Source organism: Poecilia reticulata, linkage group LG17 (assembly GCF_000633615.1).
Source record: "Poecilia reticulata strain Guanapo linkage group LG17, Guppy_female_1.0+MT, whole genome shotgun sequence".
Taxonomy (NCBI): domain Eukaryota; kingdom Metazoa; phylum Chordata; class Actinopteri; order Cyprinodontiformes; family Poeciliidae; genus Poecilia; species Poecilia reticulata.
Genome location: NC_024347.1, coordinates 24,845,333 through 24,858,026, shown reverse-complemented (window position 1 = coordinate 24,858,026; position 12,694 = coordinate 24,845,333). Strand labels below are relative to the sequence as shown.

Here is a 12,694-nt window from a genome sequence, read left to right as displayed (position 1 = left end):
ATAATTAACTCTCTCCAAGCAAAGCTGGAAAAATTAATTAGTGGAATGAAAAAGGGGGAGAAACAGTCAACATACGTTTAGGGCCAGTGATGGACGAGCCAATGTTGATTGCTCGGGAGGATGAGGAGGAGGAGGAAGAGGAAGAAGAACAGGCTCTGACCGGAAAGGAGGATTTGGCTCTGCGATTGGACGGAACAACTATCCGAGATCGTTTAATGGGGATGACGGCTCGGGTCGGGGGCACAACGCGGCCGTGGTACTCGAAGAGTCTGAAGGTACAGAAATGTTTAAACAATTCTAAACTGTTAAGAAAAATAAAGATGTCTTACATGGAGAAAGACATGTTTTTGACTATAAACAAAAACATGCTGTTTATTGCCTCATTCACTTAGACTGAGCAGAAAGAAAGACCCACAAAGTATCAAGATAGACTTTAAAACTGCCACATTTTTCAATAAAATCCACCWTAACTTGATAAAACAAGCCACATTCCCCTTAAATTTCACAGAAAACAGCAGATTTCAACCCTTCTATAAATAAACCAGGGAGGAAGTAAACAAACTGCTTAAAATGTCAAAAGTAGGGAACAGTCACTGCCTTGCTGGCGCAAATGACCAGCCAGGGGACTATCTGACATTCTACGGATAAAAGCATCATTAGCAAGCCCAATGGAGAGAGGAGAAAAAAAAACTCCTCARTATGACATTCATTAAGGCTATGATAATGCATTTACTGCTCAGATGGAAATGAGGGTTATTCTGCACAAAAAAATGGAAAATTGGCAGGAAGGATTTGTTCCCTAAAGGGCAAAAATATCACAGGAGAGGCACTTCCTGAYGAAGAAGTGATAGGTTGAAGCTTTTCACTTACCTGCTGTAGAAATCATCTCTGTAGTAGTCGTAGTCAAACTCATAGCCACTGGGGACAAAAATAAAACRAGCATTGTTTTCATTGTGTTCTGTGCATACWTTAGGAACAAGAAAAAAAACATAAAAAAGGAGGTAAAATCTGGAACATTGGCATTTAGGCTGAATAATGTATTCAGTGGTGTTTTTAAAGGAAGAGGCTGACATTTTGGAAAAATATAATCGTCTTRTTAAAGGTTTTATTAGAGAAGACTCTTGRTTTGGGTATACATGAGGTCTACTGTCACTCAAAAGGGTTTYAAAAGCATATGTTACTTTATTCATGTAGACCAGTTCTTTTGTGATTATGATTAACATAGCTGTCAGGAGCATTAATAATATTTGAAAAACATGTTTTTTTGTTGAGAATTCAGTGCGGAAGACTCTTGGTCACTGAGGTGACAAAGAACCTAATGGTCACAAAGACACAGCTCCAGTTTTAACTTGTGGAATGATCAAGAATGTGGCCAGACTGACACAGCTTGAGCTTAACAGAAATACAGCCAAGAGATTGTCAGATTGTGAGAAATAAAGTTCTAGACTGAACTCCAAACATCATTCTAGGAGAAAAACAAACAAAACTCACCAAATGGCCAACACCATTTCTACTGTGAAGCATGGTGGTGGCAGCATTATGCTGAGATTGTGTGGGGGTCTTATACCAGAAACTGATAAACCAGTCTGCATACCAGGCAAGATGACAGCAGCCATATATATTACATATATATATAGAGAGAGATATAACCTGCTTTACAGTGCTCTGGACCTCCGGCGAAGACCATATTTCAACACAGAAATGACCTGAGGCAAACATTCAAAATATCAGAGGGAGGCTTCAGGAGCCGCCTGTAAATGTCTTTTAGTGGCGCAGCCAGAGCTCGGACTTAAATCAGACATCTGTGTGCTGAGGCTGTCCATCCAACCTGACTGAAGTCGAGAAAATATACACAGACAAATTGTAGAAAATACCCCGAAACAGGCCTGCCACCCAAGAAACATACCACACCAAGAAACGCTTGAGGCTGTGATTGCTGCCAAAAGTACCTCAAATAACAACTAAGCCATTGCTGTGAATACTTATGTGACTATTTGAATTGTTTACATGAAAAAATCCAGATRTATCTGAAAATATATTTTCAGTTTGCCATAATGGGCTAGTTTGCACCGGATCCCAGAACTGACTGCTGTGTTGCTTAGTATTCATGATGTTGTTTGTTCACTAATGTTGTCTAACAAACCTCTGAGGCCTYCACTGCCCAACTGTCATACTGTTTGATATTTTAATTTGTTTATTCTTTTTTTTTTTTTGGCTACTAATATATACCACAGTTTTCAAGTTTTTATTTCTATAGCTGCATTTGAAAATCCTGCATCCATTTCTTTCCATTTCACATTCCATGTTGATCACAAACAAACTGCAATAAAGTACGGTGAAGCTTTTAGCTGTTATGTGACAAATTGTGGAAAAAAATTATGATGGTTGACATCAGAAATTTGCAAACATTCTTGTCAGACTATTTGCTTTTTCTCATTTTCAGAAGGTGATTAGACTATACTGATGTTTATTTAGACTGCWATTTAAATACTGATAAGTGCAAACATTTTGTTGCCTGCATTTGRAATAATATAGCATAATATAAGTAAAATATATAACTTTGCAGATACAATTAGCATTATTTAGCTTTGAGGGATTAATGTTAATGAACACAAACAAAAAAGTTTAATTTCTCTGAATTATTTCTTTGGTCTTTTTCTAGACTAATGTTCTGTTATTGTCCTATCTGCTTGATTTTACATTCAAACAGGATTTCCAAAATATGAAAGCAACTTTTAATAATAACAGGAATGCGTCACAATCCAAGCCCCATCCTCAAAAGTTTTACCTCCATCCTGCAGTAAATTATTATCCATACTGTACTGTATTTTCATAGAAACACCAAAAAGTCCCAAAAGTTCCCTGTATCTTYTGCATTAATTAAGATAGATTGAGATAAGTCAACAAACTTGTGGCTTCATTCGACATTTCTACAATAAAAATGAAAAAGACAAAATCATTACTAAAAAGCTATAACAAAAGATGAGTTGTATTTTTGCTTTTTGCACATAAATAGAAGGGAAGAAACACAGAAAACATTAAAAAGCACCAGCATAGACTTTCCCATCTTCTCCTTTTTGACTGCAGACAATGAGAAGACCATCCAAGTGGACAACCAAAAAATATGAAATGAAACACTGAAATAATATAAACTCATCACACACACCTGTAAATGGATGAGAGAGGTCTCTTGGAGAGCATCTTCGGTCTGTATGGTTTTGGTTCTCCTGCCATGTTGATATCTGGAAGTGAACACATGGTTAACATTTATTGGAATGCCGCCCTATAATTCAGACAGTCATCAGCAGRCMTGCCATATCGACTTTAGGTTTTTAATGATTAATCTTAATCTTAGTTCTTTTTTCAGCAAAACAGAACCACTGTATAATGCTACCATGCTTTATATGCTTAATGATGGTATTAGTCTGAAAATCCTTACATTTACATTCTCTAATTCAAAGAATGTAAACCATTAAAAACACTCACAGCAACTTTTAGCTTTGATTAAATTCCAAAAATGCAAATTTTGCTACCAAAGATTCTTCCTTAGTCTGACCCTCTGAGGTTACGATAATGTAAAGCTTGTTTAGTTTACGAGTTTATGACATAAATAAGTGTTGGTGGTTCTTCTTACACATCCTTTCCCATTTTGTTTCATTTAGGGGCTGTAATGCCAGTCAGACGTTTGAACCTTGGACATTTTTAGGTGATCTAACATGACGATAATCTCAAATTCACATTCAGATTGAGGAGGCATAATATGGACTAGCGTTATGTTTCTGTAAAGTCCCAACCTCRACTGAGCTTAAAAGTCTCTGCTTGTAATAGCGTGTCTCAACATTAATTTTGAGCTTTTCCATGTAGGCAAAAGTAAAATAAAAAAACCCTCAAAATTAAAATAATCATCTGTGGGAGAATAAAAATAAAAAATAAACAGGAAAAAAGACACAGGAAGACATGCAAGCAATTGAAAATTCAAATCAGTAATCTTCAAACTGGGAATCTGGAGAAACCAGTCAGGTAGAACAGGAAAATGTTTGGAATACAAACAAAAACCCACAAAAACCTCCAGCTGACATACAGGACTATCTGGAAAAAAGCAGCGTGACTCTTTCAAGGAGACAGTARAAGATAAACGAGAGCAACACATGATCCAGACCAATGGTATTGCTAAGCTGGTGCTACAAAACATTCTGCTTCCAATATGCTGAGTGATAGTGACAAACCTAAAAGCCAGATTAGACCAAAACTGAACTTCCTTGGCATGACAGTTTGATTACTGATGTTTTGGGAATGTGGAGCTTAAAAAAAACTAKTGTGGCAAAATGAATTCAGCACGTTGGAAAACTTGCATTCATCCTCCTSAAAGTGGCGAATAAGACGTACTTGAACGCTTCAAAATGACAATTATTCCAAACACAACCCMGAGATGACCTCTTATTGGCTASAGCAGGAAGATGAGAAGGTTCTGGGGAGGTCATCTCAGACTTATGATATGGCTGAGNCACTTTAGAGAGAATAAACTCAAGGACTTACAGGAACTSGGGGCTTTTTGCCAAGAATAATGGGYAGCTTTACTGTCTGAGAAGATTAAATTCCTCACATCGACATCCAGCTCTTGATGTTAAAAATCACAACAGTCGTTTGCTGAAAGAGCTCAAATGAATTATTGCAATCCTAAAATTGTCATGTCTGTGACGATTGTTGGGGAACCATTGATTGGAATTATACCTTACAATTACTGAAGACAAATGCTTGAAAAAATGCATGAACAKATTGTCAAGCACTTTTAAACCTGCATGACTTCATGTATTGAAAATAAATTATGTTTTATTTCTTTTAGATTTTCCTGTAAGTGCTATAAATCTGACAGTTAGTCAGTGTGGAGCATATTATAGCAAAGAAATAGGAAATGAAATAATGAAATGGCAGCATAGAGAAATGTTTCTAGGTGAGTTGATATTTGAAACATATAAAATTATTTAAAGTGYAACTAACCCCCAAATCAAATTTTTTGCACATAAACTGTTTGAATTTTGACATTATTGTGTAAATTAGTTTAATTCTGCATTATTTTCCCTAAAACCGTCTCAGTGCTGCTTTCCTTAGAACAAACGATGCCTAATCAGTTGATTCCTYCAAATGGTACAGATTTACTTCAGTCCCAAGTTCAGGTATAAAACCAAACCACTCAGACTCAGTTTTTTGATAAAAAGTCTCTAAAGATGTCTGGAAAGTATAGGTGCTTCTCTCATCCTGGGCGCATCAGTTTGTGACCGTACGGTTTAAGTTATGCAAAAGGACAATGATTAAAGCGCACCGGCTGGTCCACATCCAAATCGTTTGGCATAATGCAGGCGTAGTCAAAGTCTGGATGTAAAAACTGATTGAAATGCTGTAGGCTGACCTTGAACATGTCATTAATGCTAAAAAAAGAACCCTTTTGCATTTCAAATTTCTTTAAAGTATAATTGAATGTTTTCAGCAAGTACTCTCTGTTTTATATTAAATTCAGAAATGCTATTTTGAATTTATATAGTTTTAACTTGCTTGAATAACAACTCAGATCCTGAAYGTTTTCTGTTTACAAAGTTGTTAAAAAGATGTATTGTCACAACAGGAAAGAAGCAAAACTTTGAGATGACAGTGAATTTCATTAGTGGAAAGAACCAGATTATGCAAGACAGAAAGAAGGCTCAAAGTCAGTGTTAGGTCAGAGCGTGAAAAAAACCCAACAAAGAAATCTCCTTTAAGTGCATTAGTGAGAGTACTGGGACTGATCTGTACGCTGCTCACGGCTCCCATCATGACTGACATCCCCTCTCTACCTGCCAAGAACTGTGCTGCATTAAAGCCGGCGCGTATCATTGCATTCAGTCTGTCAAGCTTGCTGTCAGCGCCTCTGCTCAAAATCAGCTCAATGTTCCCTGAGTGCTGCTCAAGGACATATACAAAAACACAAACAACCTTTTTAAAAAACTCACTGATGATAAAACATCTGCAGCTCCAGGGATTTGGCTGTAGAAACATGTCACAATGGGGTCTGAAGTTAAGTTAGTGTATCTGAAGGTGAAGCAAGTGCAAGAGATGATGATAAGTCCTCAGCTGCAATGTTAACATTCTGAACTTATGAATTGGAAAGATTCTTAGATACGTTTCCATTTTCCTGMGGTGCTTCTTTTCTTTCAGGCTCACATCAAAACAACGTCTAGATTTTTCCAAACACTTTCCGTAGACTCGTCACAGTGCATCCCTCCTCATCTGCTCTCTTTCTTTAGATTGCCTTTATTTCCTCTTCCCATACCTAATGGACTAATGGAGTGGGAACGTGTCGGCGGCACCGAGGTGCTTGGGGACAGCTGCTGTACCATTATCATTAGGACAGAGGAAGGCATGAGCAAGCTTCACATTGTTAGAGCGTCTTCTTCTCTACTTCCCCACTAGGATTATCAAAGAGCGAGCGGAGCACTAAAAAGCACTCTAAAACGACCTCCTCCGTCCCTCCACCCCCTAGCAGACACACACACACACACACACACACACACACACACACACGCTCACACACACACACACACACACACACACACACAGAGCCTCTGATTAATTACAGTCATTATTCTAATCATATACAAAAGTGGCATGAATATGGGTGTGTGTGCTTGCAGACAGACTTGTTTGCCCGAGCATCCATWAAAGTTGAGACTGGATGAAGAGCACAATGAGACTGTGTTGCTAAGCAATAGCCACTTAGGACTTGATGGATACTATAAAGTATGAGCAGCATCACACTGAGGGGGGAATTAACAGGTTATTTATGATTGAACCACTATGAACWGGTTGGCTGCAACTGGAGCCAACAGCTACCAACTCAAGGTGTGACAGTGATTGACTATTAAGGGCTTCTCTTGATTAGGACAAATTGATGGAAAAACAGATTTAAGGAATCACTTTTAGACTCTGATATCAGAAACACAAAACAGCAGAATGTTAGTCCCTTTAAGATTTAAGAAATTATTCATTCAAACTGGAAAAGATTGTGACACCCATTAAACACAGAAATCTTTCTTGTGAAATGTTCACACAACAAAGTCTACTATTACTTTTTATGTATCTTGGGAAGACAAGGTAATTAAATTGTACTTCATAAAAAAATACCCAGAGAGAACCCACACACTTTATCCAGAAAGACTAGGGTGGGACTTGAGCCCACCCTAGTCCTTCCTGTTGCAAGGCAATACCACTACCAGCTGTTCACCACGCAGCCCGTCTTATTCCAGTTAGCTGAAACAATTTGACTGGGGCACTTCAGCTAATTGCTAAAAGTGAGAAAAATGTGCTAAAATCCTCAGTTTAATCTGTTAGGTGTTTAAAGAGTTTCTTGCTTTTCAGCCATTTAAAAGTCATCAAACAATAACTGTGGAGGATAAAATATGATTAGGAAAATAAGGACATCACTCAATCTGAATATCTTGCACAAAGGCTTGCAAAGACMAACTCAGAGCACCTGCAACACAGTAAGCTCTTTCAGATTTTAAGATCTGACCTACAGATTTTAGTACATGTTTTTCATACCAAGGATCAGGAGRAMTTCAAAAATATTTACAAGACACGCTGTGAGAGCTCGCTTCTCCACAGGCTGCTGTGAGAACTAAGCTCTTTATCTTTTGTCTCTTGCAGCTGCAGACTGAGCTCAGACAGATGACCTACAGAGAGGCAAAGCAGAGAAAGCTTWTTCCACACAGTGTCCATAGGCATGATGAAATATTTTACAAATACCAAAAARTTCAACAGTTATGAGACTTTAGCAAGATACAAAACATTCAATTTAAACCTCAGTAAAATTAAGAAYTGGGCTTTGCTTCAGCTCAGTTTTTCCATTTCTGAGCTGTTTTTTATTCAGTCTTTGGTGAATTTGATGGTCATTTTTTGTTTTTTTGTGGTTGTTGTTATGTTTTAGGGTTCAGTTCTGATCCATTTTTTAAAAATACGGTCTCTCATAATCCTAAAGCACATGTTAGAACAGTTCAAATATGTAAAGATGATCAGTCTCTTTCTTACTGCAGTCACATCCTGTCAGATAATATAACAAGAAGGGATGTTGCCGATTCCATTGTGACATTTTAAGGTCTATTAAAATTTCCTAATGTCCGGGTTAACCTGCTTGGAAAGCCAGACCAGATTATATTAGTAGTTGCTGTCAATATCCTCCACTTGTAGACTCTTAAATTACTTTTAAACATCTTCAAATCTTTTACCAGGCTTGACTGAGTTTGGTAAAAATCAGTTGATTTTACAAATTGAGGAGCACAGCAAACTAAACATCTCACATGTAGAAACCAAAGCTACACGCCTGGTGTAATTTARGAGAGTCTGCRAGGTTGAAGTGCCTGCCGTTCACAGACATGGAGGGCTGTATTCAGGTCTTAAATCTCCTTCCTTCGGGTCATGGTATTGTCAATCATTTTAATGAGACCAACTAGTTCAGAATGAGTTTTCCTTTCACTCATGTGCTTTCTCGTTTATTCCTTATTGTTTGATTCTTGTACAGAAAAYGACAGGATTTCCAATARAGATGACAGAGTTTTTTACATCAGAGACAGAAGCTTAAAACCTTCATTAGACTCTATAAACCTCGTTTATAAAAACGAACACAAGGCGATCCCATTTTTTTCTACATGAAACTTTAAATAGAGAAGTAAAAGGACAGAAGGCTTGGATGAAAAACACAATGCACTTAATATTTAATTGAAGATGATGTGTTCTCTTGTTGGTCTCACTWTAATGAGGGATTATGTCCAAATGTAAAGCTGCTAAAATAATTTWAAAAAATTAAAAAATCATCCTTCAGCTGTACAAAATGTCTTTGGCTATTGATTAGCAGTAATTCTTTTTCCATAAACGTACAATTGTTTTGTTTTTCAATCCAGGCTTTCTGAAAGTATAAAACCTTTTACTATACTACATGCTGTGCAGGAAACGTTGACATTCTCCAAGTCTACTTTTCTACTAGCAGGGATAATTGAAGGTCACTTTTACTTATTTACCTCAGATTTTGTTTATCTTGGTTCTTTTTTTCTGCTCATTTCTATTAACATCCATTTCAATTCTGAGTATTTCCTTCATAAACTCTCAAATGTTTTTAAAAGAATAGCAARAATTACTGACAAATAGAGCTACAATAAGGTACTGGGTTCATGGAGTTTAAATCTTTTGGTACTCTGACGTCCTCCCAGTCCAAAAACATTGACTGTAGTTTGTCCTGAGTGTGTGTGTGTGTGTGTGTGCGTGTGTGTGCGCGCGTGTGTGTGTGTGTGTGTGTGTGGTTGGATATAATCGCCAGCCTTCCCTGGAATCAAGAACAAGTGGATATACACAAAGAACTGAAGAGAAGTAACTAAGGGGCCATTTAGCCTAACTCTGGCATTAACATCTTTTGTATCAATGTCAGTTATTTTTTTCTCTCCTGTTGTAATTTCATGTACTGGTTTTAAAAAAAAGTCCCATCTGTATTATCAATTTAGTTTCCTTTTCATTTTATTCTCAAATAGTATGTTTTTAAATGAGTCATGCTGTTTTTTTATAGGACTAGCTCCAGGTTTATGAGACCCCAGCGTAACTTTATCYGCCTCCAACAGAAAAGATGAATTTTTATCCGTCCGACCTGGATCCCTGAAGAAGACAGYCGTCTCCACCTCAGGGCCTCTGACTCACTTAAGACTCATTTATGTTAATGAAGCCAAGCCTGTGAGTACATTGCTCTGTTAGTGAGGCCACAGAGTGGTGATTATTAGATGGACTGGACAAACGCAAACACATTAATCTCAATACCTCCGACTGGTATTTCAGATTGTTTTGAACCAAATATACACAAAAGTGTCAGAGGTTCAACGGTACACAAACTGTACAAAGACTGTTTAAAATGTTGTAACATTATAACCATAAACTTTTATGTAACTTCTTGGGATTTTATTTAAAAGACCAACACAAAGTAGTGCACRAATTTTTGAAGTTGGCCTTCAAATGTTTTGCAAATAAAAATCTGATAAGTTTGCTGTGCATTTRTATTGATCCCCCACTGAGGAAATATTTTTGTAGAACCACATTTTGTTTCAGCTAGAGACTGAATTTTTTAAAATAATTATTCTTCTTTCTTTTAAAATAGCTAAAGTCAGATTAAATGGAGACAATCCAAGAACTTCAATCTTCTAGATTTAGCTTCGAACTTTAATGRGTTAACATTCTAATAAATTAATCTGTCGCATGTTCACGGCACTGCTGGAAAGTGAAACCCCACCCTAATCTCATGACTTTTTCAAACTCTTTAAGCTTGGCACACGGTGTGCAGTTTCAAAACGCACACAGTATCAGAAAGTGCTGCACTRATAAAATCTTAATGTCATTAAATCTTAATGTTAACTCACACCAAGTGATTCTGGTTACAAGCCAGACTGCTGGACTTGTTGCTGCATCCCCACAGGATCCCAGTCCAACAATAAATAGACAACGGGTTGCAGCAATTGATGAGCTTTTTATTGGAGTCAAACGCTGAAAAAAGGGAGGAGGAGGACAGAAAAGAGACAGCTGAGAAAACTCATGAATGTGTAAGAAATGGAAGAATTAAACGTCACTCCCAGCAGCAGTCAGACTGCATGATGTTGCCAAAAAAATACCAGAGGCTGCTTCATGTGTATCGCAGGTCATCTTCAGAGGTGGGTACAATGAGTTGAGGCAACTTGAGTAACTAAAAACTGCTGCACCAAATTTATTTTAACTTCTCATTTTTGGAATAAAGCTTCTCTTACTAATGACCACTGATCTAAGCTCACAACCAGAAATAAACAATATTGGCCAAGATGTGAACGTGKTTTGCACCAAACATGTCTTTCAGCAGTTTRGTGGACTGAAGAAATACATCCACACAGCGTGATGCTGCCACCACCATGTTTCAGTGTAACGATGACATGTTCAGAATGGAGTGTTTCAATTTTTAGGTGGATGAGAATGTAAGTTTACAGTTGTGCCACAATCTTAGATGAAATTACGCACACATGGATGGTTTTTAATAAKGTGACTTCTGGAAGTGGGTTGGCRGCACTGGATTTTATTTAAAGGTATTAGAGTGAAGTGGCATAAAGGCAAACGCATACCACACTTTCCAGATTTTTATTAATAAAACAACTGGAAGACCATGAATCATTTCGCTACATAGAGGAGTCTAATACATGAAATACTAATAATAAAACAGTAGATGGAGGCTCAAGGGATACAAATAGCTTTTTTCCAAGACAATTTTTTTTTTTTGCATGAACTTTATGTTTATTTATTGTTGCTGGTTTTATTCTTTTATGTATTTTGTTGCAGCACAACATAAATTTATCCTGTGGGAGAAATAAAAAGAACCTTGAAGGCACTGCAGCTGTTTCTGTTGAGCCAAGCACGACKTCCAGAGAAGCTACTTTAACATCGATCATTAGACTTTAGGCCTTCTGCTGCTATTTTGTGTCGTTCTGCCAAAGTGATGCAGCGGTGCGCTGTCTAAACGTTTAACACATAAGCGACCTTGAGTGTTGTGGTAAATGCTGTTTGGGAAATAAAACAAGGGAAGCTGTTTTCCTTCCTCTTCTTTTGGCTGAACAGAATTTTTGGCAGAAAATGGATCGCTCCTCGCATAGAGGACGCTCCACCGCCTCGATGACACGCATCCTGAGAGCAGGTGAGCTGTGTTTGATTAAGAGATCATTCGGGGTACCCGCATGAATGCAAATGTGCACCTGAGAGACGCCCGGCATGACACCGCTCCACAGATTCCATCTACAGCCTGTAAATCCGGCAGCTGGGACTTGTACTAATCTCCCATCACGGTTCAAGGGCAGAGGTCTCTTTTATTGCACCTGTGAGTGTCGGCTCGCTCTGGGCTCAGAGACCGACGGCTCCGACCGAGGAGAAGCCACAGTGAGTAGGAGTGGCCTGCAGTTTTAGGTGTAATTTTATGTGTATTCAAGCTTGGGGACTTGCATATTTACTGTAGCTGTCAAAGCAAATCAGGATAAAATCAGAGTTTGACGTACACGTTACAATTAAACCATGAGTTAGGCGCACTTTCTCACATAAACAACATTTACATAGTCAATATATCAATTTGTCTACGCTTGTAAGGTTCTTGAGTGAACTAAAAGATAATTTGAAACAAAATTAGCATTTTTCTTTAAACTAAAACTAGGATAAATACCCCAGGCAAACCAATTTGCCGCTCTGCAGCCCATTTGAGGTAGAATTTACCGAGCTAAAATCTAAATGCAGAGCTGAGCTCTGAGAGTTTTTTTTTTTTTTTTTAAAGCAAGTAGGGCTGTGTTTCTGCTCACTCATCAGTCAGGCACAGGATATATCCTTAGACATGCTATACAGCACACTTCCATATAAATACTGCAGTTACTTTCCCTTACCTTGGCTGCATCATATTTTAATACAGCTGAATTYKTAAGCAGTCGGTTTTTTTGTTTGCTTGTTTTTTAATGGCACAGATTAGCAGTTCTTTCCAAAACCATAAATTAATTGAGATTTAAGCTTGAAAGGTTTCAGTTTCTGRAAAAAAAACTCAATCTGATTAGTTTTCTTCAACGCATCAAGGGATGAATTATCCTAAGCAGGACCAGAAACTGCTTTTTGTTCATTTCCAAATGGTTTTTTGACATCA

General features: G+C 37.6%; 1 protein-coding gene across 4 annotated transcripts in view; it reads right to left on the bottom strand.

Moving 5' to 3' along the window:
• The window catches only part of LOC103479799 (RNA-binding Raly-like protein), a 65,576-nt gene that overhangs the window by 4,734 nt on the left and 48,148 nt on the right, over positions 1-12,694 (bottom strand). For all 4 annotated transcript variants that reach the window (XM_008434457.2, XM_008434459.2, XM_008434458.2 and 1 more), the window contains exons 3-5: positions 3,167-3,242; positions 871-918; positions 76-269 (exon numbers count right to left, since the gene is read on the bottom strand). In XM_008434457.2, coding sequence (XP_008432679.1) covers positions 76-269; positions 871-918; positions 3,167-3,242 — 318 coding nt within the window. The remainder of the gene's footprint in view (positions 1-75; positions 270-870; positions 919-3,166; positions 3,243-12,694) is intronic.